The sequence below is a fragment of the Macaca thibetana genome, chromosome 6, assembly GCF_024542745.1.
Source record: "Macaca thibetana thibetana isolate TM-01 chromosome 6, ASM2454274v1, whole genome shotgun sequence".
NCBI classification, from domain to species: domain Eukaryota; kingdom Metazoa; phylum Chordata; class Mammalia; order Primates; family Cercopithecidae; genus Macaca; species Macaca thibetana.
This window is the reverse complement of record NC_065583.1, coordinates 718,014-741,169: the sequence shown is the minus strand read 5'-3', so window position 1 is coordinate 741,169 and position 23,156 is coordinate 718,014. Positions and strand designations below refer to the sequence as shown.

General features: G+C 43.3%; 1 protein-coding gene and 2 pseudogenes across 1 annotated transcript in view; all 3 read left to right on the top strand.

Annotated features, from left to right (window-relative positions):
- The window catches only part of BTNL8 (butyrophilin like 8), a 79,330-nt gene extending 77,951 nt beyond the window's left edge, over nt 1-1,379 (top strand). The window contains exon 8 of the mRNA XM_050795150.1: nt 380-1,379. Within this exon, the coding sequence (XP_050651107.1) occupies nt 380-1,020 (641 nt within the window). The 3' untranslated portion in view covers nt 1,021-1,379. The remainder of the gene's footprint in view (nt 1-379) is intronic.
- LOC126957045 (protein FAM136A-like) lies at nt 1,151-3,878 on the top strand (annotated as a pseudogene).
- A 17,414-nt stretch (nt 3,879-21,292) lies between these two features.
- On the top strand, nt 21,293-22,084 carry LOC126957372 (transmembrane protein 69-like; annotated as a pseudogene).
- Nucleotides 22,085-23,156: the final 1,072 nt, after the last annotated feature.

Sequence of the window (23,156 nt, the reverse complement as noted above, 5' to 3'; positions counted from 1 at the left end):
GGAAATTGTGACTGGTCAGGGGTCTGAGCTGGGGGAAGGAAGTGAAGTCAGGTAGAAAATTCTGAGTGGGAGGAAGTTAGATAGTGGAGTCCCTCCAGCTCTTATGAAACAAATAGTTTTATGTGTGAAGGGACAGTGGCAGGGTTGGGTGATATGCTGAGATTGGGACGTCATATTGGGACATTTCTAGACGTTGATGGGTCCTCCAGGCTGCACTGGTGATGAGAGAATCTGAAAAGCAGTGTCTGAGGGAGGCTCAGGTCCGGGGCCTCACCTATGCCACCCGGAGCCAGTCTGCAGCGGGAGGGTTGACCTCTTGTTCCAGCCCAGATTTCCTCTTCAGTAACTCACGCTTCCTCTCTCCCCCACCGCACCCCAGTGGAGGTGACGCTGGACCCAGAGACGGCTCACCCACAGCTCTGCGTTTCTGATCTGAAAACTGTAACCCATAGAAAAGCTCCCCAGGATATGCCTCCCTCTGAGAAGAGATTTATAAGGAAGAGTGTGGTGGCTTCTCAGAATTTCCAAGCAGGGAGACATTACTGGGAGGTGGACGTGGGACACAATCAAAGGTGGTACGTGGGAGTGTGCCGGGATGGCGTGAGCAGGAGGAAGAAGAGAGTGACTTTGTCTCCCAATCATGGGTACTGGGTCCTCGGAATGAATGCAGAAAATTTGTATTTCACGTTAAATCCCCATTTTATCAGCCTCTGCCCCAGGACCCCTCTGACACAAATAGGGGTCTTCCTGGACTATGAGTGCGGCACCGTCTCCTTCTTCAACATAAATGACCAGTCCCTCATTTATACCCTGACATGTCGGTTTGAAGGTTTATTGAGGCCCTACATTGAGTATCCATCCCATAATGAGCAAAATGGGACTCCCATAGTCATCTGCCCAGTCACCCAGGAATCGGAGAGAAAGGTCTCTTGGCAAAGCGCCTCTGCAATCCCAGAGGCAAGCAACAGCGAGTTCTCCTCACAGGCAACCACGCCCTTCCTCCCCGGGAGTGATGCGTAGGACGAATCACACCTCACATTCTTCTTTAGGATACTAAGGTTTCTCTCCCAGATCCGAAGTCCCACAGCGGCCAGCCAAGGTGGCTTCCAGATGAAGGGGGACTGGCCTGTCCATATGGGAGTCAGGGGTCATGGCTGCCCTGAGTGGGGAGGGAAGAAAGCTGACATTAGATTTAGTTTGCTCTCACTCCATCCAGCTAAGTAATCTTGAAATAGTCACCACCTCTCAGGTGAGGAACAGTCAGGAATTCCCAACTCACAGCCTGTGGTGTAGATTAAGTAGACAAGGAATGTGAATCATGCTTAGATCTTGTTGGTGACAGAATGTATCCTAATGGCTTGTTGATTATATTACACTTTTCATAAGGTCTTTGCTTATTTCTTTCACATGAATTTATTGTTCCCTACTTCAAATCACCCATGAAACAGGCACGTGCTCTGTGCCACAGCCAAGGAATTATAGGGAAGGGGGCACTTCCATTTAATTCTATAGAGCCCACATTACCTTCATACCAAAACCAGACAATAACATTACAAGAAAAGACAGGAGAACTACATGTCTATATCCCCCATGAACTTAGACACAAATGTTCTAATTAAACTTTTAGCAAACTGAATCCAGCAATACATTCCAAGAATAAGACATCACTACCAAATGTGGTTTTTCTCATATGTGGCTTAATATTCAGATATCAACCAGTATAATTAACCACATCAACAAACTGAAAAAGAAAACGATACGATCACTTCGACAGATGCAGGAAAAATTACACCTGTGAGCAAAGAAGCCACACAGATGACAGGCCACGAAAAGACGCTCCACGTCACTGACGGGCCCATGAAAAGACGCTCCACGTCACCGACGGGCCCAGGAAAAGATGCTCAACATCATAGTAATTGAGAAAACTCAAAACAATAACGAGATACCATTCCTACCTATTGGAGTGGTAATACAATTGTGAGGACAGTCAAGCATCCATGCAGCAGGTGCAGCAGTGCACTGAGCACTGCCAAGCGCCTCTGACTCAAGCCTAGGCCTTGGTGACCAGCGAGCTGGAGACGTTCTGGGACCACCTGGCCTGGTGCCTCCTGCGTTGCTGTGACAAAGCTGAAGATTCAAGCAGGGAGTAAGGAGCTTCAGGTGAAGCAACCACTGGACGGCTGAGTGACCAAGTGTGTGGATGGCCACGTACACCTCATCCCGACTATGAGCAAGGAAATGAAGGAGTCTCTCTTATCCTCTGGGAAATAAAAGTCTTTGCCAGTGGCCCTCACAACAGCTGGCACTGCAGCGGAACATGAGGCCACCTGGGAGGCCGGGAGCCTTTGCCTTTCTGGTCTTTCACCTTGGCCACGCCTTGGCTGAGTCTCGGGCTGCTCACCTGGATCTACTGGATATTCTCTGTCCAGACTCTTCACCACAGAGTCCACCACCTCCTGCACCCACAACAGCTGTGTGACGACCCTTCACTGCCCTTCCGAAGAGTTCATTTTTTTAAACGGAATAGGAGGCTGGGGGCGGTGGCTCACGCCTGTCATCCCGGCACTTTGGGAGGCCGAGACGGGTGGATCACGAGGTCAGGAGATCGAGACCATCCTGGCTAACACAGTGAAACCCCGTCTCTACTAAAAATACAAAAAATTAGCCGGGCGTGGTGGCGGCGCCTGTAGTCCCAGCTACTTGGGAGGCTGAGGCAGGAGAATGGCGGGAACCCGGGAGGCGGAGCTTGCAGTGAGCCGAGATGGCGCCACTCACTCCAGCCTGGGCGACAGAGCGAGACTCCGTCTTAAAAAAAAAAAAAAAAAAAAAAAAAAAAAAAAAAAGGAATGGGAATTTTAGTCTTTTAAGCCAGGTTTACGAAGGAAGAAGTTAAGAATGGCAACAAGCGAAAGGCACGCGTCACCCTCCTCCACACACCGGGTCTTTTATGTTCCAGTCCTAAAAAGTGAAATGGAAAAACTAGCGCTAAGTTGGGTCAGGGATATTCCAGGAGAGGGTTTCAGACATCATGTTTCATGTGGCAGCAGGATCTCTCTTGTAACAAGCCAGAGCCCTCCACGCTACCAAATTCCTCTTGCCACACAGGGACCACCAGCTGGCAGGTTAGATCTGATGGTGTTTGAGGAGAGGTGTTTCTGTTTGTTGTCACATCCTGTTTCCCAAAGTGTCACCACAACATTTCCCACAACCTCTCACACAAAACCCATGAGGTCACTAGCTTGGGGAAAAAAAAAGTCTTCTGGGTCTTTGTTTTCTTGATTTTGTGTAATGTATACGTGGAATAAAAGTTGATTTTAAGGTGTGGAATTGGGAGGGAGAGCAGTTTGGATAAGAACTTTGAAAGGTTCCTCGTGGATACTCTTTCTGCCCATCAAGATGTGGATGTGCAGTTCTTCTGCAAATTATTACACATTGCAAATTATTACACACTGCATCTTTCAACCTGGAGACCATGCGAAAAACACAAGAGGCAACACAAGAGGTCACACTAATTATGGGAAGCAGAGCTTCCCTCTTACTGGCTAATAGGCCTTGAGGCTGCCTGGAGCAAAATGACAAGAAAACCTTACAGCAGCACTTTTCCCCTCAGAAAGAAGGGGGGTTTGACTGTGATATATACTAGTATCCTGGAACGAACAGTGAAAGAGGAGCTGTTGGCTACTTGCTTATAAGAGAGTTATGATGCACTGAATCTGGAAAAACCTGGTTTTCATAGAACAGAATACAATGAAAGCCTAGACCCAGCGTTGCTTACCTAGCCCCCTGAATTAACAATCGAGACAAACCTCTGGCAACAGGAGGTAAGGGAGGGAGAAAAATAAGCAACTTGGGCTAGGATGGGCGGTGACTCCCTTAGAGCAAAGGAGAGGCAGCCCCCTACTACCAAATGCCATTTTTGCTTGGGGCCTTTGTGGCATCTAGTGTTCCTGCCCCAGCATGGCATCTTACTGTTTTGATAGCAAACTCATTGTATTTTTACCAACTGAATACTTGAAATGATAATATAGCCTGTCCATTTGCTGTTTTCAGGCTGTGATATATTTTCCTAGTGGTTTGATTTTAAAACTAAATGAAGTTTAATTTGCTCCCTGCCCCTCAAAAATGAACTATTCATGCACACAACATTGATGGAGTTCAAAATAACTACTCCCAGTGAAACAAGGTAGACAAAAAAAAATACAGTCTGTGTGATTCCATGTATATGAAACTTGAGAGAATGCAAACTGAGGTGAGAAAGCACATCAGTGGTTGCTTGGAGGGGAGGGAGGGGTGGGAGGAAGGCACAAGGATGCTTTTGGAAGTGACGGTATATTCACTATCTCGATTGTCACTTTGGTGGTGACGGATTATAGACATATTCATAAATCAAATATAATCAAATTGAACACTTTATATGTGTACAGTTTATGTCAACTATACCTTAATAAAGCTGCTTTTAGAAATATTAAACACCACGACCAACAACAGCCAACAGCTATTGGGTCACAGATACTACAGGAGAGCGTTTTAGACCTTACGTTTCATGTGGCCAGTGCTTGTGCTGGCAGCAGGGATCTGCCTTGTAACAAGCCAGAGCCCTCCACAGTTCCAAATGCTTCTTACTACACAGGGAACACCGGGCTGGACAGAGAGAATATCCAGAAGATCCAGGTGAGCAGCCTGAGGCCCAGCCAAGGCGTGGCCAAGGTGAAAGACCAGAAAGGCGAAGGTTCCTGGCCTTCGAACGTCATCCTTTGAGTGCTATGCTCATGTTTAAAAATGTATGCTTTATTTTAATGAGCAGTTCTAGGTTCATAGAAAAGTCACATGGAAAGTACAAAGAGTTCCCATATACCCTCTGCCCGCACAGGTGCATAGCTCTCCCTACTGTCCACATCCCACCAAGAGTGGAACACTGCAACTACCAATAAACCTGTGTTAACACCTCATTATCACCCAAAGTCTGCAGCTAACATTAGCATTCACTCTTGGTGTTGTACATTCTATGGGTTTTGGCAAATGGATAATGACATGGATTTATCATCACTGCATCACACAGAATGCTTTCTTTGCCCCAAAAATCCTCTGTGCTCTGCTATTCCTGCTTCCCTCACCACTAACCTCTGGAAATCACTGGTCTTTTTACTATTTCCAGAGTTTTGCCTTTTCTGGAATGTCATATAGTTGGAATCATACAATATGTGGTCTTTTTAGATTGTTTTCTTTCACTTTATAATATGAACACTCACATTTTTAAAATCACAGTAATATGCCTGATACACTACTATTCATTTATTGATTTTATGGAATGTCCAAGTCTGTGGGTACTCAGGTACCTGAGCGTAGACAGTGTCAAGAGGGGGAGAGGGATGTGCTTCTTTTTTTTTTTTTTGAGACGGAGTCTCGCTCTGTCACCCAGGCTGGAGTGCAGTGGCCAGATCTCAGCTCACTACAAGCTCCGCCTCCCGGGTTTAGCCATTCTCCTAGCTCAGCCTCCCGAGTAGCTGGGACTACAGGCGCCCGCCACTTCGCCCAGCTAGTTTTTTGTATTTTTTAGTAGAGACGGGGTTTCACCGTGTTAGCCAGGATGGTCTCGATCTCCTGAACTCGTGATCCACCCGTCTCGGCCTCCCAAAGTGCTGGGATTACAGGCTTGAGCCACCGCGCCCGGCCTGGATGTGCTTCTTAACGCAGCATCTGCTGAGTGAGAAGAGGTGACTGCCAGGTGATTGGCAGCTCCCAGGAGGTGCCAATGTTCAATCCCTCTGGCCTTACCCCAGGGAGCTTGAGGGGGACTGAAGTGAAAATCTACAGGGTCTTCCACAGTCCCTTCTCTGTAGCGCTGGGAGAGTGTGTCTTAAAGCAGCTGTAGATGGAATACCACTTGGTTAAAAAGAAGGAACAAGCTATTGATACATGCAACATTTTTGATGTATCTTGAAAGCAGTATATTCAGTGAAAAAAGTCCATCTCACCAAGTTACATAGTATATGACTCCATTTACATAATATTCTCAAAATCACAAAATCATAGAGAGGAAGAAAAATAAGTGGTTTCCAGGAATTAGGAAAGGGGGGAAAGGTGTGTGTTTTAGTCTGTTTTCACACTGCTATAAAGAACTACCTGAGACTAGGTAATTTATAAAGAAAAGAGGTTTAATTGACTCAGTTCTGCATGGCTGGGGAGGCCCCAGGAAACTTACAATCATGGCAAAAGGCAAAGGGGAAGCAAGGCACGTCTTACATGGCGGCAGGAGAGAAAGAGAACAAGGGGGGACCTGCCACATGCTTTTAAACTGTCAGATGTCGTGGAACTCACTATCACGAGAACAGCATGGGGGAACCACATCCATGACCCAGTCACCTTGCACCAGGTCCCTCTTTTGACACATGGGGATTATAATTTGACATGAGATTTGGGTGGAGACACAGAGTCACACCATATCAGAGTGATTTATGGATGCACATTGAGGGAGGTCTTCAACAGTGATGGAATAGTATGTTTTTCCCTTGAGACAGGGTCTTGCTCTGTCTCCCAGGCTGGAGTGCAGTGGTTTAATCATAGCTCACTGCAGCCTCAAATTCCCAGGCTTGAATGATCTTCTCACCTCATCCTCCTGAGTAGCTGGGACCACAGGCATGTGCCACCATGCCCTGCTACCTTTTTAACTTTTATTTTTAGTAGAGATTAGGTTTTCCTATGTTGCCCAGGCTGGTCTCAAACTCTTGGGCTCAAGGGATCCTCCTCCCAAAGTGCTGGGATTACAGGTGTGAGCCACTATGCCTGGTTTGGAACAGTATCTTGTTTATGATGGTGGTTACCTGAATCTATATATCTAACAAAATTGCACAGAACTACACGCACGTGCATGTATAAACACACACACACACAAATGAGTGCATGTAAAAACTGGTAACACGTGAATTAGGCCTGGAGTCTAGTTAACATATTTATATCAATATCAATCTCCTGGTTTCAATATTGTGCCATAGCAAAGCTGTATAAGATGTTGCCATTACCTTAATTTAAAAAAATTGTTAACATTGGAGAAAGCTTGGTGAAGGGTACTCAAGACTCAACAATTTTTGCAATTTCCTGGAAATTTATACGACTGTTTCAAAATAAAACAAAAATTTGTAAAGTAGCTTTAAAAAAACAACATTTATTTGGCCAGGCGTGGTGGCTCAAGCCTGTAATCCCAGCACTTTGGGAGGCTGAGACGGGCGGATCACGAGGTCAGGAGATCGAGACCATCCTGGCTAACATGATGAAACCCCGTCTCTACTAAAAAACACAAAAAACTAGCCGGGCGAGGTGGCGGGCGCCTGTAGTCCCAGCTATGTACTCCCAGCTACTCAGGAGGCTGAGGCAGGAGAAGGTCATAAACCCGGGAGGTGGAGCTTGCATTGAGCTGAGATCCAGCCACTGCACTACAGCCTGGGTGACAGAGCGAGACTCTGTCTCAAAAAACAAACAAAAAAACACATTTATTTCAAAATGAAGTTGGGTTGTTGAAATAAATAAATGTGTGTGAAACAGAGTTGCAGAGATTCAACTGGTATTGGCCCACATCAAATGACAATGAAATAGAAGATTTTAAAAAAATTCTGTAGCTTCGAATATCAGAACAACTATCTTCAACAAATCAAAATTGAATGATGCCATTAGCTGTGCCATCCAAACTAAATAAGGACTAAAATCATGAATAAGAAACTTGGAACAACAGGTGATAAAGCTAACATTAATGTAACATGGTAGTCAGACTAGAAACAATAAGTGCCAATATAATGAATTCCCCCACAAAACATCCCAACCACCAAGTTAGTTTTCATCATAGAGATGATTAAAACAAACTAAAGCAGTGACAGACAGGAGCACCAGGCCCAGTGGCTGCTGCTCAGGCCCAGGCTGGTGTCAGGGGCCAAATCTTCGCAACATGGGCTTTTAGAAGCTCCGGAGAGCCTGCCTCCTGGTGCAGCCATTGAGCTTCCAGCCTTAGGACAGCAGTGAGAAGCAGGACGGTGGGGCCCAAATCAGGAGCTAAGTGCCCCCGCTGTGCCTGGGGAAGAATGCAAGGCTCCTGAGGCACCTCAGGGAGAGGAAGCAGAGCGGGTTGTAGTCGATGAGCTGAGTCCAGGGGCCAGAGGGACAGAGGGAGCCGAAGGAGCACGTGGTGAGTGACAAGAGATGCTGGCAGGTTCCCTGTGTGTTCTTCAGGGAGTAATAAATACTCTCAGAAACTACCAGAAGACAGACATTAGAGATAGGTGGATGGACTGCTGTGAACTGTCTAGGAACAAAATAGCTGAGAGGGCACTGTGGAAGGTGGTGTCAGAAAATTAACTTCTGAAAGGAAAGGAGAGAGGGCTAGGACGGCCTTGGGCAGCCAAGCTCATACAGAGACGTGTGAGAGAGAGTGTGTGTGTGTGTGTGTGTGTGTGTGTGTGTGTGTGTGAGAGAGAGAGAGAGATGTAAGGAGAAAGGAGGAAAGAAGTAGGGGTAAAAGTGAAATTTTCTGAGCTATTCTGTGGTTTTGTTCTCTTACAAGGCCAAAATAGGAAGAAAAAGAAAATAAAACTGACGAAAAAACAAACAAACAAACAAAAACTCACACAAAAAAGCAGCAGCAACGTCACTCACACAGGAAACCTGACTTCACATCCCAGATCTGCTTGGGATGTAGAGAAGCCCATGTGACTGTTAAACATGGATTTTTATCAAAGTAATGCAAACTAATATTTAAAGGAGGTTTTAGGCCCGGTGCGGTGACTCACGTCTATAATCCTAGAACTCTGGGAGGCCAGGTGGGTGGACTGCTTGAGCCCAGGGGTTCGAGACCAGCCTGGGCAGCATTGCAAAACCCTGTCTCTACAAAAAAATACAAAAAATTAGCCAGGTGGGTGGTTCACGCCTGTGGACCCAGGTACTCGTGAGGCTGACAGGAGGACTGTTTGAGCCTGGGAGGTTGAGGCTGCAGTGAGCTGAGATCACACCACTGCACTCCAGCCTGGGTAACAAAGAGAGAACCTGTCTCAAAACAAATAAACAAACAAACAAACAGAACCCCCCCCAAAAAAACCAAAAACATGATTTTTTAAAAGCATTGTAATAAAAAGCAATAGCCCCCCAGTGCCTTACTACAGTGTCCCTTTCCAACCTACCCCAGTGTTGTCTCCACAGGGAAAACTTTATGGCTTCTCGATTTGGTTCTTTCTCCTTATGGCTAAGTTACTTGTTTCTTCTTTTGGTATTATATTTATTTTATTTTATTTTAATATTTAATTTTTTTTTGAGACACAGTCTCGCTCTGTCCCCCAGGCTGGAGTGCAGTGGTGTGATCTTGGCTCACTGCAACCTCCACCTCCCGGGTTCAAGTGATTCTCCTGTCTCAACCTCCTGAGTAGCTGGGACTACAGGCACCCGCCACCACAAGCAGCTAGGCTAATTTTTGTATTTTTAGTGAGACAGGTTTTCACCATGTTGGCCAGGCTGGTCTCAAACTCCTGACCTCAGGTGATCTGCCTGCCTCAGCCTCCCCAAAGTGCTGGGATTACAGGCGTGAGCCACTGCACTCAGCTATTTTGTTTTCTTTTTAATTGACAAAAATTGTATATATCTGTTGTGTACAACATGTTGTTTTGAAATATCTATACAGTGTGGAATGGTTATAAACAGCTAATCAACATATGCATTCCATCATATACTTATCTTTTTTGTGATGAGAACACATGAAATCTATTGTTTCAGTAATTTTCAAGAATACAATACATTGTTATTAACTATAGTCACCAGGTTGTACAATAGATCTCTTAAATGAATTCCTCCTAACTCAAACTTTTTACTTTTTGACCAACATTTCCCCAAACTTCCCATACACTCAGCCCCTGGTGAGCACCATGCTATTTTTTACTTCTGTTAGTTCAACTTTTCTAGACTCTACATATACATAAGATCACGCAGTACTTCTTTTTCTGGGCCTGGCTTATTTCTCTTAATATACTGTCCTCCAGGTTTATCTAGGTTGTCACAAATAACAGGATTTTCTTCTTTTTAAAGGTTCATACTACTTCATTGTGTATCTATATACATACATAGTGTCTACCCACACGTACATACACATACAGAATGTTTAATATTTTCTTTAGATAAATGTTTTTGTATATACACAACATTTTCTCTTTCTTTTCTTTCCTTCCTTCCTTCTTTCTTTCTTTTTCTTTCTTTTCTTTCTTTCTTTTTTTGAGTTTCACTGTTGTCAGCCAGGCTGGAGTAAAATGGCGTGATCTTGGCTCACCGCAACCTCTGCCTCCTGGGTTCAAGCGATTTCTCCTGCCTCAGCCTCCCAAGTAGCTGCGATAACAGGCATGGACCACCGTGCCCGGCTAACGCCTGTAATCCCAACACTTTGGGAGGCCGAGGCAGGTGGATCATCTGAGGTCAGGAGTTCAAGATCAGCCTGGCCATCTCTACTAAAACTACATTTTCTTTATCCCTTTATCTGTTTACAGACACCTGGGTTGATTCCATTTCTTGGCTGTTGTGGATAATGCTGCAATGTACATGGCAGTGCAGCTCTCTCTTCAACATACCAATTTAAACTCCTTTGCATATACACCCAGGAGTAGTATTACTTACTGAATCATAAGGTGGTCATATTTTTAATTTTCGGGAGAATCTCCATGTTGTTTTCGATAATGGCTGTACTAATTTACATTCCCACCAACAGTGTGCAAGAACTCTTTTTTTCACATCCTTCACACTAATCTTTCATCATTTTGATAATCACTATTCAAACAGGTGTGAACTGACATCCCATTGTGATTTTAGTTTGTATTTCTCCCATGACTGGTGATGCTGAGCATTTTTTTCATATATGTTTCAAACATTTAAATGTTTTCTTTAGAGAAATGTCTATTCCAGTTCTTTGCCCATTTTTAAATCAAGCCTTTTTTTTTTTTTTTCTGTTTATTTGAATTCTTATACATTCTGGTTAGAAATTCCCTATTGGATGTCTAGTTTGTGAATATTTTCTCCCATGGTGTGGGCTGTCTCTTCACTCTGTTGTTTCTTTTTTATGCAGAAACTTTTTGGATTGATATAATCTCATTTATCTATTTTTGCTTTTGTTGTCTGTGAGGTTTTACACAAACAAACCATTGCCCAGATCAATGTCCTGAAGCATTTCCCCAGTGTTTTCTTCTAGTACTTCCAGGTATCATATTTAAGTTTTTTGATCCATTTTAATTTGATTTTGTATATGGTGAGAGATGGGGCATCCAGTTCATTCTTCTGCATATGGATATCTATTTTTCCCAGCACTATTTATCAAAGAGACTGCCCTTTCCCCAGTGTATGTTCTTGCTGCCTTTGTTGAAAGTGAGTTGACTGTAAATGTACGGATTTGTTTTGGGATTCTCTATTTTGTTCTGTTGGTCTATGTGACTGCTTTTATGTCACTACCATGCTGTTTGGTTACCAAAGTTTTGCAGTAAATTTGGAAGTCAGGCAGCGTGGTATCTCCAGCTTTGTTCTTTTTGCTTAGGATTGCTTTGTCTATGTGAGGTCTTTTGTAGTTCCATACACATTTTAGGACTCTTTTTCTATTTTGATAGGGATTACATTGAGTCTATAGATCATTTTTGGTAGTACGAATATTTTAACAATAATAATTCTTCCAATCCATAAACATTAGAAATCTTTCCATTTATTTGTTTCCTCAAGCTTCTTGTATCAGTTTTTTGTAGTTTTCATTGTAGAGTTTTTTCACCTCTTTGGCTAAATTTATTCCTCGCTATTTAAATTTTTGGTAGCTATTGTAAATGAGATTGCTTTCTTGATTTCTCTTCCAGATTGTTCACTACTGGCATATACAAATGCTACTGATGTTTGTATGTTGATTTTGTATCTTAAAACTACTCAATTCATTTATCAGTGCCAAGAGATTTTTGTTGAAGTGTTTCAGTTTTTCTAATTATAAGATTATGTCATTTGCAAACAAGAATGATTTAACTTCTTCCTTTCCTATTTGAATGGACTTTCTTTCTTTCTCTTGCCTAATTGCTCTTGCTAGGGCTTCCAGTACTATGCTGAATAAAAGTATTGAAAGTGGACACCTCTGTCTTCTTCCAGATCTTAGAAGAAAGGCTTTCAGGTTTTTTTCCCAATAAGTATGATGTTAGCTATGGATCTGTCATACATGGTCTTTACTGTGTTGAGGTATTTTCTTTGTATATCCAGTTTCATCATGAAGGCATGTTGAATTGCATAAAATGCTACTTCTGAGTCTATTGAGATGATCATGTGGTTTTTGTCCTTCATTCTGTTCATGTGGTGTATCCCATTTACTGATCTGTGTGTATTAATCCATCCTTGCATCCCTGGGATCAATTCCACTTGATCGTGGTGTGTTATCTTTTTGATGTGTTGTTGGAGTTAGTTTGCTAGTATTTTTGCGTCTATGTTCATTCAGGATATTGGCTTGTAGTTTTCTTTTTTTGTTGTGTCTTTGCCTAGCTTTGGTATGAGGGCAATGCTGGCCACATAGAACGAGTTAGGGAGAGATCCTGCCTCTACAACTTTTGCGAACAGTTTGAGTAGAAATGGTATTAATTCTTCTTTTAAAGTTTGGTAGAATTTGCCAGTAAAGTCATCAGTGATGTAATCTGTCCCCAAGTCTCCCAGCAATGGGTACCAGCACCAGCTCTGATGAGGGTGGCAGGAGAGTAACGTAGACTCTGAGATTCCTTCGTTATAAATAGCCTTGGTATGTTGGCTTTCTCAAATGATGGTTATAGTAGTAATGAACTGTCACCTGGACAGACTAGGATCCACTGGTTAGTCAGGACACTGCGGGAAATGGTGATAGCTGAGGTTACACACAAGTTTTCTTCTTCCTGGGTGCTCTGTTACTCTACCTGGAGCTGCTGTAATGGAATGTGTCAGCTGGCCTCTAGCTTGGAGGTGTTGCTTGGAAAAGAGCACCAGCTGCAGTAGTAGCAGTGGGATTTATGCTTGCCTTATGTTTACCCAGGGGAGGTACTCTGGTGTCTCAGGCAATAGGAGGGGCTACAGAATTCCCAAAAGTTTCCGTCCTTTGTATAAAGTTAACAGGGTAGGTGGAGGGGCAAAACCAGGTCGAGGCTGGGTCAGGCGGGTCCACGTGCTGGCTCTCCACATGCAAGGAAAACAGTGGCTCTTGTGGGGGTTGAAGGTGGTTCTCTTGCCACTGGGGCAACGTTCTAGGAAGGGGTGCAGCTGCCTCTATTGCACAGAAGAGTTTACACAGGGAGTGGGGAGCAGCAGGTGGCAGTAAGCCCCACCCAGTCCCCACGTACTTGGCAAGGCAGATCTCATGCCCATGGTGTTCCACTAGCAGTGGCTAAGTTTCAGGCAGTTTTCACTCAGAACTCAAAACTGCTCCAGGCCATAAGCCTTTCTGGCAGAGACAGCAACTGTGGCACTTAGGCCATGCCCCTCCCAGTCTGCCAGCAAAGCCAGGGTGCCCAGCTTCTGCACTCACGGATGCAGCACGCTTTCCACTCACCTCCCACTTCTGGCAAAGGAAGTTCATCCCACTTGAGAGAATATGATGAATTTTAGTTAGAAGCTTCTCTTAACCTGTGACTGCTGCCTGAATTAGCTGGTCGACTTCTGTGAGGTCCCCTGGGAGGTAGGATCAGGAATGGCTTCCTTGGTCCACACTGGAGACTGGGAATGCATGCAAGGCTCTCTTGTGCTGGTGCTTCTAATTTTTTGTTCCCCACTACTCCCTAAATTGGTTTCAGGCTGGATAGAGTTAAGGCCATCCCCTATGGCCTGTATTGTCAGGTTCCCCAGTGGTAGTGTATATCTTGGGGGTAGTTTATCCCCCCTCATACTTTGAGGACTTACAGTTTTCTGCCTGACTCATTGTGTAGGCTGCAGCCTGCCACTTCTTTCAGAGTTTGTGGTTTCTTTCAGTTTTCCTGTTAAGTTCTTGCCTGCTTATTAGAAAAAAAATTCACAGTGTGTATGTCTAGACACTATTTTGTTTTTCCAAGTAGGAGAGGCATGCTAACAATGCCTCTAATCCACCATCTTGGAAAAAAAACTTTTAATTTTAATTGTGGGATTTAATATGTTTACTTTCAAGGCTGTTACTAACAACGACTTCTTATTATTCTGTTAATTGCCTTTTAATTGTTTTGTATATCCTTGTTCCTTTCTTATTCTCTTATTATCTTTGCAATTTGATGGCTTTCTATAGTAATGACATTTTATTCCTTTCTTTTTCTTATTTGTGTATCTGCTTCTTCCAGTGAGTTTCATACTTTTGTGTGTTTTTGTGATGGGAGATATCATCCTTTCACTTCTAGACGCAGGAATCCTTCAAGCATTTCTTGAAGGCCTGGTCTAGTGATAATGAATTCACTTAGATTTTGTTGTTTTGGGAAAGACTTTATTTCTCTTTCATTTCTGAAGGATAACTTTGCTAGGTATCGTATTCTTGCCTGACAGTTTTTTTTTTTTTTTTTTTTTCTTTCAGGGCTTTGAACATATCCCATTCTCTCTTGGCCCAGATATTTTTGCTGAGAAACATGCTGTTAATCTGATGGAGATTCATGTGACTTGATGTTTTCCTCTTGATGTTTTTACAATTCTTTGTCTTTGACTCTTGACAATTTGAGTATAATGTGCCTCAGAGAAGACATTTTGGGTTTGGTCTATTTGGGATTCTTTGATCTTCCCACATATAAATGTTTTCATCTCTTCGAAGACATGAGAACTTTTCAGCTATTATCTTTAAACTGGTTTTCTATGCCTTTTGCCATGTTTGTACCTTCTGGAACTCCCAAAATTTGAGTTTTTGTTCACTTGATTGTGTCCCATATGTCATATAGGATTTCTTCATTCTTCTTTTTCTGAGTTATTTCACTTTTTTTTTGAAAGATTAACTGTTTAACTATAAAGAAATAACTAAAAATTAAAAATAGCATATAAACTTTATTTACATAATTACTGAAGGGAACAGAGTAACTGTTTGTGGTGGTGGACCCAGGAAGGCGGCTCTCAAGTTCTGGGGAGTGCGTATTTCCGTTCTCTATGTTCTGAGCGCAGACTCCCTGATGCGCAGGAATGCCTGCTGTCCGGGTTTAGAGTGCTCCATGGGTTCAGATTTACTGTACATCTGGGTCCAGCTAATGCTCTGATGCTGCAGACTTCTGGGTGGATATGAGAGGATGCTCATGGGACCCCAGGGATGTGGAGATGCAGGGGCTATTAAGCCATGGTGCAGAATGTTGTCTTGTATTGGGTCTGTTCTCAAAATGATGTCATGCTGCAGTTGATTGGGTCCTGGGGATATAACACTGCATGAACTCCTTCTGTGGAACAGTGCAGTAACATGGACCCAGCAAATCCCTATACTACTCAGGGCCTTTGAGGGCTGAGGGACTTTCCTGTAGCATGTACTACAGGACTCTGGCATGTGGACTGCTGAGGATCTCTTACTTGCCTTTTCCTCCAATGGGAGTCCCTCCTGGCTCTGAGCTAATCGGACTGGATGCCTCACTTCCTTCTCTGTGCTGCCATCTCAAGCTTTCATGCCTCAGAATGGTCCAGTTGCTTCCCTTCTGGATTCCAGCATTTTTTCTCTACATGCTATATTCAATGTGTGATTACCTGCTTGCTGTTTTGGTTCTTCCTTGTGGAGGAGGTGAGTGCTGGGTGCCTGTAGTCAGCCATCTTTGTCTTTCCTCAGCTTTTACTTGTTTCAATTTCTCCTTCATTTCTAAAAGATAATTTTCCTTGTACATTATTCTTGATAGGTAGTTTTTGTTGTTGTTTGCTTGTTTGCTTCAGCGCTTTGACTATATCATCCCACATTCTCTGTTGAGAAATCTGCTGATGGATCCAAGCCTCATTCAAACTACCATATATGCTATTTACTTATTTTATCTTAGTTTCAGGATTCTCTCTTTGTTCTTCACTTATTACAGTTGTGTTATAATGTCTTGCTATATTTCTGGTCTGGATTGAAACTTATTGAAGACCTTTGATATTCTTGTATCTGGATAGCTATAGCTTTTATCATATTTGGAAAGTTTTCTGCTGTTATTTCTTTACTCTTCCTATCCCTTTATCTTTCTCTGCTCCTCACAAACTCCTATAATTCGAATATTTGTTCTTTTGATACCATTCCATAGGTCTTATAAACTTTCTCCATTCTTTTTATACTGTTTTCCTCCTCTGATTGTATATTTTCAAATAACCTGTCTTAGAGTTCACATATTCTTTCTTCTGTTTGATCAATTCTGCTATTGATCCTCTTTATTGCATTTTAAAATTTCATTAATTGTATTTTTCAACTCCAGAACATCTGTTTGATTTTTTAAATAATTTAAATATCTGTTAAATTTCTAGTTTTGGTCATTTATTATTTTTATGATTTCATTGAATTGTTTCTATTTTCTTGAAGTTCACTGAGCTTCCTTAAAACTATTATTTTAAGTATTTTGTCAGGCAGTTTGTATATCCTCATTTTTTTGACATTTGGCACTGGGAGTTTATTGTGTTCCTTTAGTGGTATTATACCTCTTTAGTTTTCCCTGTTTCTTTTTGCTTTATGTTGATGTCTGCACATTTGACAAAGTAAGGATTATTCCAGTCTTTGCAGACTGGATTTGTCTGGGAAGCATTTTCACCAGTCATCTCATCTAGAGATTCTAGCAAGGCTCTCTGTCTGAGGTCAGTGTTGCTACAAGAGTCCTTTGGCAGGCCAGCCTGCGTCAGCAGATGGGAAGAACTGACTTCTAGGTCTGTGGGTTTGGCCTGAAGCCTGGATCCCCTTGGGTAGACCTATTGATTGAGTCTATGGGGATGGGCCTAGAGGCTGTGTCTATGAGGGTGACCCTGTATCTGCTGAGGCTGCCTAAGTTCTAGATCCACAGGGATGACCTGGTGCTGGGGTGGGCCTTGAGCCTGAGTCTGCAGGGGCTAGATAGGCACAAGGATGGCTCTGGCACCTGGATCCACTGGAATGGGCCTGGAACCTGAGCCCAAAAGAACTGGCTTTGTTCTGGGGCTTACCTGGCAACTGAGACCAGTAAAATGTCCTTGGAGTTGGAATCCATGGTGGCTGGCCCAAAGCCTTTGTTTTCAGGGGTGGTCTTAGAACTTCAATTCACAGAATCCTTCCTGTCACTGGAGTCTAATGTTCCTGCACCTTGAGTCTGCTGGAGCAGGTTCTAGGTCATGGAGCAGCTGAGACTGGTCTAGAGCCTGAGAACATCTTAGTACTTAGGATGGCATGGAGCCTGACTCTGCAGGAACTGGACTGGGGCCTAGGATTGTCAGTGCTGGCCTTGTCACTGAAGCCACAGTGGCTGTCCTGGAGCCTGTATCCACTGGTGTTGGTCTTCAGGCTAAATGTATCCGTGCTAAGCTACTGGCTAGGTTTGAGATGGCTGGCTTGGGTCCTGGGGCTTCAGTGGTTAACCTGGGACTGGATACACAGGGTCAGGCCACTATTCCTGAAGAACAAATACGCAAAACTCCACAACAAAATACCAGCAACCTGAAATTAACAAAACTAAAAAGATCATTCACTGTAATCAAGTGAGATTTATCCTAGGCATGCAAGCAAGATTCAACATATGTAAATCAATAAATGTGACACATCACATTAACAAAACAAAGGACAAACACCATATGATCATCTCAATGGATGCAGAAAATGCACTTTACAAAATTCAACACTTTTTTCCACCATAAAAACTTTCAACAAATTAGGTATGGAAGAAATGTATCTTAACACAATAAAGGTCATACATAACAAGTCCACATCTAACAACATACTCAATGGGGAAAAGTTGAAAGCTTTTCCTCAATAATCAAGGACAAAACAAGAATACCCACTCTTCCCACTTCTTTTCAACATAGTACTAGATGTTCTAGCCAGAGGAATTAGGCAAGAATAAGAAATAAAGGACATCTTAATTGGAAAGGAAGGAATGCAATTGTCTGTTTGCTGACAACATGATATTTTATATAGAAATACCTAAACACTCCACCAAAACCTGTTATAACTGATAAACTAATTCAGTGAAGTTGTAGGAAACCAAATCATATTGTAAAGATCAGTAGTGTTCCTGTACACTAACAAATTATCCAAAAAGGAAATTAATAAAGAATCCCATTTACAATAGCTACAAAAAATACTACTTAGGAGTAAATTTATTTAAGAAGATGAAAGATCTATATGCAGAAAACTACAAAACATTGATAAAGAAATTGGTAAAAACACAAACACAAAGTTATTCCATGTTCATGAATCGGAAGATGTAATATTAAAATGTCCATACTATCCTTAAACAATCTACAGATTCAATAGAATCCCTATCAAAATTTTAATAATATTTTTCACATAATTAGAAAAAAAAATCTTAAAATTTACATGGAACCACAAAACACCCTAAACAGCCAAAGCAATCTTGACCAAAACCAACAAAGCTAGAGACATCACATTACCTGACTTAAATATATATTACAAAGCTATAGTAATCAAAACATCATGTTTCTGGCCTAAAAACAGACATGTCAACCAAAGAAGCAGGATACAGAGTCCAGTAAACATCCATGAATTTGTAAATAATTGACGATTAGTCAAGATATATAGAACACACAATGGGGAGAGAACAGTCTCCTCAGTGAATGGTCTTGGAAAAACTGGATACCTGCATGCAGAAGAAAGAATTTAAAAACTTATCTCACACCATGTACAAAAATAAACTCAAAATAGACCAAAAACTTAAATATAAGACCTGAAACTGTAAAAGTACTAGAAAAAAAGAAGGTAAAAGCTCCACGACATAGACCTGAGTAATTATTTTTTGAGTATCACCCGCAAAGCACAGGCAATGAAAGCAAAAATACAGATGGAATAGCATTAAACTAAAATGCTTTTCACAGTGAAGTAAACAATTAACAAAGTGAAGAGACAACCTGTAGAGTAAGAGTAATATTTGCAAACCATATATCTGATAAGAGGATAATATCCAAAATTTATAAGGAACTTAAAAACTCAATAGTTAGAAAAATAACACGGTTGTAAAATGGGCAAAGAACCTGAGGAGACATTTCTCAAAAAACACATAAATGCCCAATAGTTTCATTTAAAAATATTCAACATCACTAATCATCAGGGAAATAAGAAATAAAACCACAAGAAGATATTACCTCATAGCTAATAGAATGGCTATCATCAAAAAGACAAAAGTAACAAGTGTTGACAAAACTATGAATACTGTACACTAATGGTGGGAATGTAAATTAGTATAGCCATTATCTAAAACAGTATGGAAGTTTCCAAAGACTAAAAATAGAAATGCCGTATTATCTAGTAATCCCCCTACTGGGTAAACATCAAAAGATTGAAATCAATGTGCTAAAGAGATATGTGCTGTCCCATGTTCACTGCAGAATTATTCACAAGAACTAAGAGATGGAGTCAACCTATGCATCCATCAGTGGATGAATGGAGGAAGAAAATGTGGTATATATACACAATGGAATACTGTTCAATTTTTTTCAAATACAAAGTTGCATTAATTTTCAATAAACAGCAAAAAACAGAGTCAGGCTGGGCGTGGTGGCTCACGCCTGTAATCCCAGCACTTTGGGAGGCCGAGGCGGGTGGATTACCTGAGGTCAGGAGGTTGAGACCAGCCTGGCCAACATGGTGAAACCCTGTCTGTACTAAAAATACAAAAATTACCTAGGCATGGCGGTGTGCACCTGTAATCCCAGGTAGTTGGGAAGGTGAGGCAGGAGGATCACTTGAAACTGGGAGGCGGAGGTTGCAGTGAGCTGAGATCATGCCACTGCACTCCAGCCTGGGCGACAAGAGCAAAACTCCATCTCAAAAACGAAAAAACAAACAAACAAACAAAAAACGAAGTGGAGTCAATGCACTAATTTTTAAATCTAACACAATGCTTAGCACAAACTATGCTCAATAAATAAAAACACATTATTAATGGAGTAAGATTATTCTTGAGATTCTCTAGGGTTGTGTGTGTGTTTTAAACAAAACTGAGTGGTAGGTAAAGAAAGACACCCTACAAACGTGACTGAGAAGGGCTCAAAGAAAAGAACAGCCAAGGAGGAGTGTCCCCAAATACCAAGTTAGCAAAATGAATATGGGATTTTTCAAAGCAGTCTAGAAATCAGAGCTCACTGGGTTTGGAGATAATCCATGTTCAAGGCCTCATAATGAAATCTTCCCACATTTCCAGATTCTTGATATGGAATCTGTCACAATTTCAAGGAGCTTCTGCCAAAGAAAAGGAGATCACTTCTGTTGCCTAAAATGGCCTATGTCTCCTAAATTTCCTTTGACTCTGTCACTAATATAGCAAGGGTTCATTCCAGCAAAGGATTACTACTGAGGACCAACTCCTCTCTGGTTTAGATTTTCCTTTCATAAACACATTGACCCTTGCCAAGGAGAGCTCTAAGTTTATCCAATTTCCTTTCTTTTTATCCCCCCTATACAACTCTGCTTGGCTACAAAATCTAGGACTCTCACAGCAATGGCAGCATTGGTCAAAAGGTAAGTGCCAGTTCTAATGCAAGAACTCTCTAAAGTTCAATGGTCACAATTTCTTTTTTAAATCACTTCATCTGCTACGACTTTTTTTTTCTCTTTATCTTGCCAATTATTTCTTTTAAAACACAATCCTCCGAGCTACATTCTAAGCACCAAGTTTTTTGACCAATGTATCTCTGGTATCCTCATCTTTTTGCAGATCTATGTCATCTTGTCGGGACCAAATGGGGTATCTATCAGCTCTCTGACCAGATGCTAAGAAGGAAGAAGTAGCCTCCAACTCACCAATAGTTTTTAAGAAGGCCTGTGTAACTGTTGGTAGATCCAAGTTAAATTTTTCAATTAACTGCCGAATGATCGTAATGGCAGCTCCCATCCCCAGAAGTCCCCCTCCTTCTCTGTCTCTCCCCGCTCCTCCTCTTTCCCATTCTCACCTTTCTGCTCCTGCTGTGTTTCTGTCTTCCTCAGGCATGGGCGAATTATCATCACACATTGTTGTATGTATTTCAAAATCAGGGCTCTTGACTCACTTGTTGGAAGTGCCTTTCCGGGAGTCCTGGACTGTTCTTTCAGCTCAGTTTTCCATCTCTCTGCGAGATGCTGACAAAAACATGCTTCTGATTCAATGCCTCCACTTAGTTATAACAATACGTTTATCAGAACTGCCTGGCATCCTCCTGAAAAAGACTTTCAATAGGGCCCAGTATGTTTCACTTCATCCTGAAGTTTTCTCAAGCATCTTCTAAGATGTTTAAGTATTCTTTCGCAGTGGCACTAGGAGCCAGCAGAGGAACAGATACACATTCTCTCAAGATGTCTCTCCAGCAGTACTTTTCCCTCTTTGTTTCCAAGGCCTTGGCTTTTCTCATCATTTCCAGTGTATATGAGCAAGACACAAGGCTATCACACATCCCCCTGCAACTTTAAAAAGAAGCAGAAGCAAGCAGTATTTCCAGCCAGGCCACCAAGCACCATCATGTACCTGCCTGACAGTCCAAAGCCAGCATTATAGGTAACTCTGGCAGGACTAATCCCCTTCGTTGCTCCACCACTGGTCCTGCTAATAACAAAGGCTTATATTCCCATATTAGCTTTTACTCAGATGGAGTCAGTTTCGTATCCTTCTTGTGGTGGTCAGATGGGGTTTTGCTCTACCAGAAGGCAGTCCAGCCAAACCCGACTTCCTTAATTTAGCTAATAGTACAGTTCCTGTTGTGTTTTCATGGTATGCCTTATTTCTGAAACACTCAGTGAAGCCACAGTCACAGTAATAGGTAACGGGGAGAGCATTACACATTGAACTTTTTCTCTTACCACATTATCCCAACTGGTTTAAAGCCCTGAGGAGAGTCGTCACTTTATTGGCCACTCTTTCATTTGTAATCGCTTTAGTGTTAAAAATATTTACTCAGACAGGACCTAAGAGACCTGGTCAAGTAGAAAAGGTATAAATCTACACCGTAGATAACACTGGTATACTGGCTACAACTTTTTCTACTTCTGTTTGTCTCTCTTCCCCCCCCCCCCACCCCCCGCTCCCCCAGCCTAACCCCCCCCGCTCTCGGTGCCTCCTCACCCCCACTCTGCGGAGCCTGTTCCCTCTGCTTGCTGGGGGAGGTGAGGAGGGAGAGGTGCGGGCGGGAACCGGGGTTGCGCGCCGTGCTCGCGGGCCAGCGCGAGTTCCGGGTGGGCATGGGCGTGGGCTCGGCTGGCGCCGCCGGCCCCGGTCAATGAGTTCCAGGTGGGCGTGGGCGTGAGCGAGTTCCGGGTGGGGTGGGCGTGAGCTCGACTGGCGCCGCCTGCCCCGGGCAGTGAGGGGCTTAGGACCGAGGCCCGCAGCCGCAGGGGATGCACCGGGTCCCCCAGCACTGCCGGCCGCCAGCACCGTGCTCGAATTCTCGCCGGGCCTCAGCTGCCTCCCCGCGGGGCAGGGCTCGGGACCTGCAGCCCGCGACCGAATGGGGCGAGCGGGCATTTTCCTTCACGTAGGCCCGAAAGGCCACGTCGCCCGCGTCCGTGAAGGCAGCCCCGCGAGCGACTACGGCTCGGGCTCTGCGGCGCGCTCGGCCAGGGTCCTGCCCTGCGTCTGTGCCCGGGTGGGCCGCCTAGGCGGGGCTCAGCGATAGGCCGCCCGCCCCGGCCGCTGCAGCCTTCCACGCCGCCAGGACGCACTGCGCAGGCAAAGCCGCCCGAGGGCTCCCGCACCCCGCCCTCGGTGCAGCCGCCGCTTGGCGGGCCTGGGCCGCACGTAGAAGGACGTGGAGCTGCCGTCCTCCCTCGCGAACAGAGTTGAGGAATGGTTGGGCCCGTTGGGGTTTTTGCCCAAATCCATCGCTTCCACCGTGTCTTACGCCGGGCACCAGAGGAGCCGCCCCCTCCCGAGCGCCTAGCACGCAGAGAGCGACTGATTGAGCCACTACTAATTTTTAGAAAGAAAATAACCCTCTTATTTGTGACAACATGGATGAATCTGGAGAATATTATGCTAAATGAAAGAAGCCAGGTACGGAAGGACAAATACTGCATGCTCTTAATTATATGTGGAATGCAAAAAAGCTTAACTCATAGA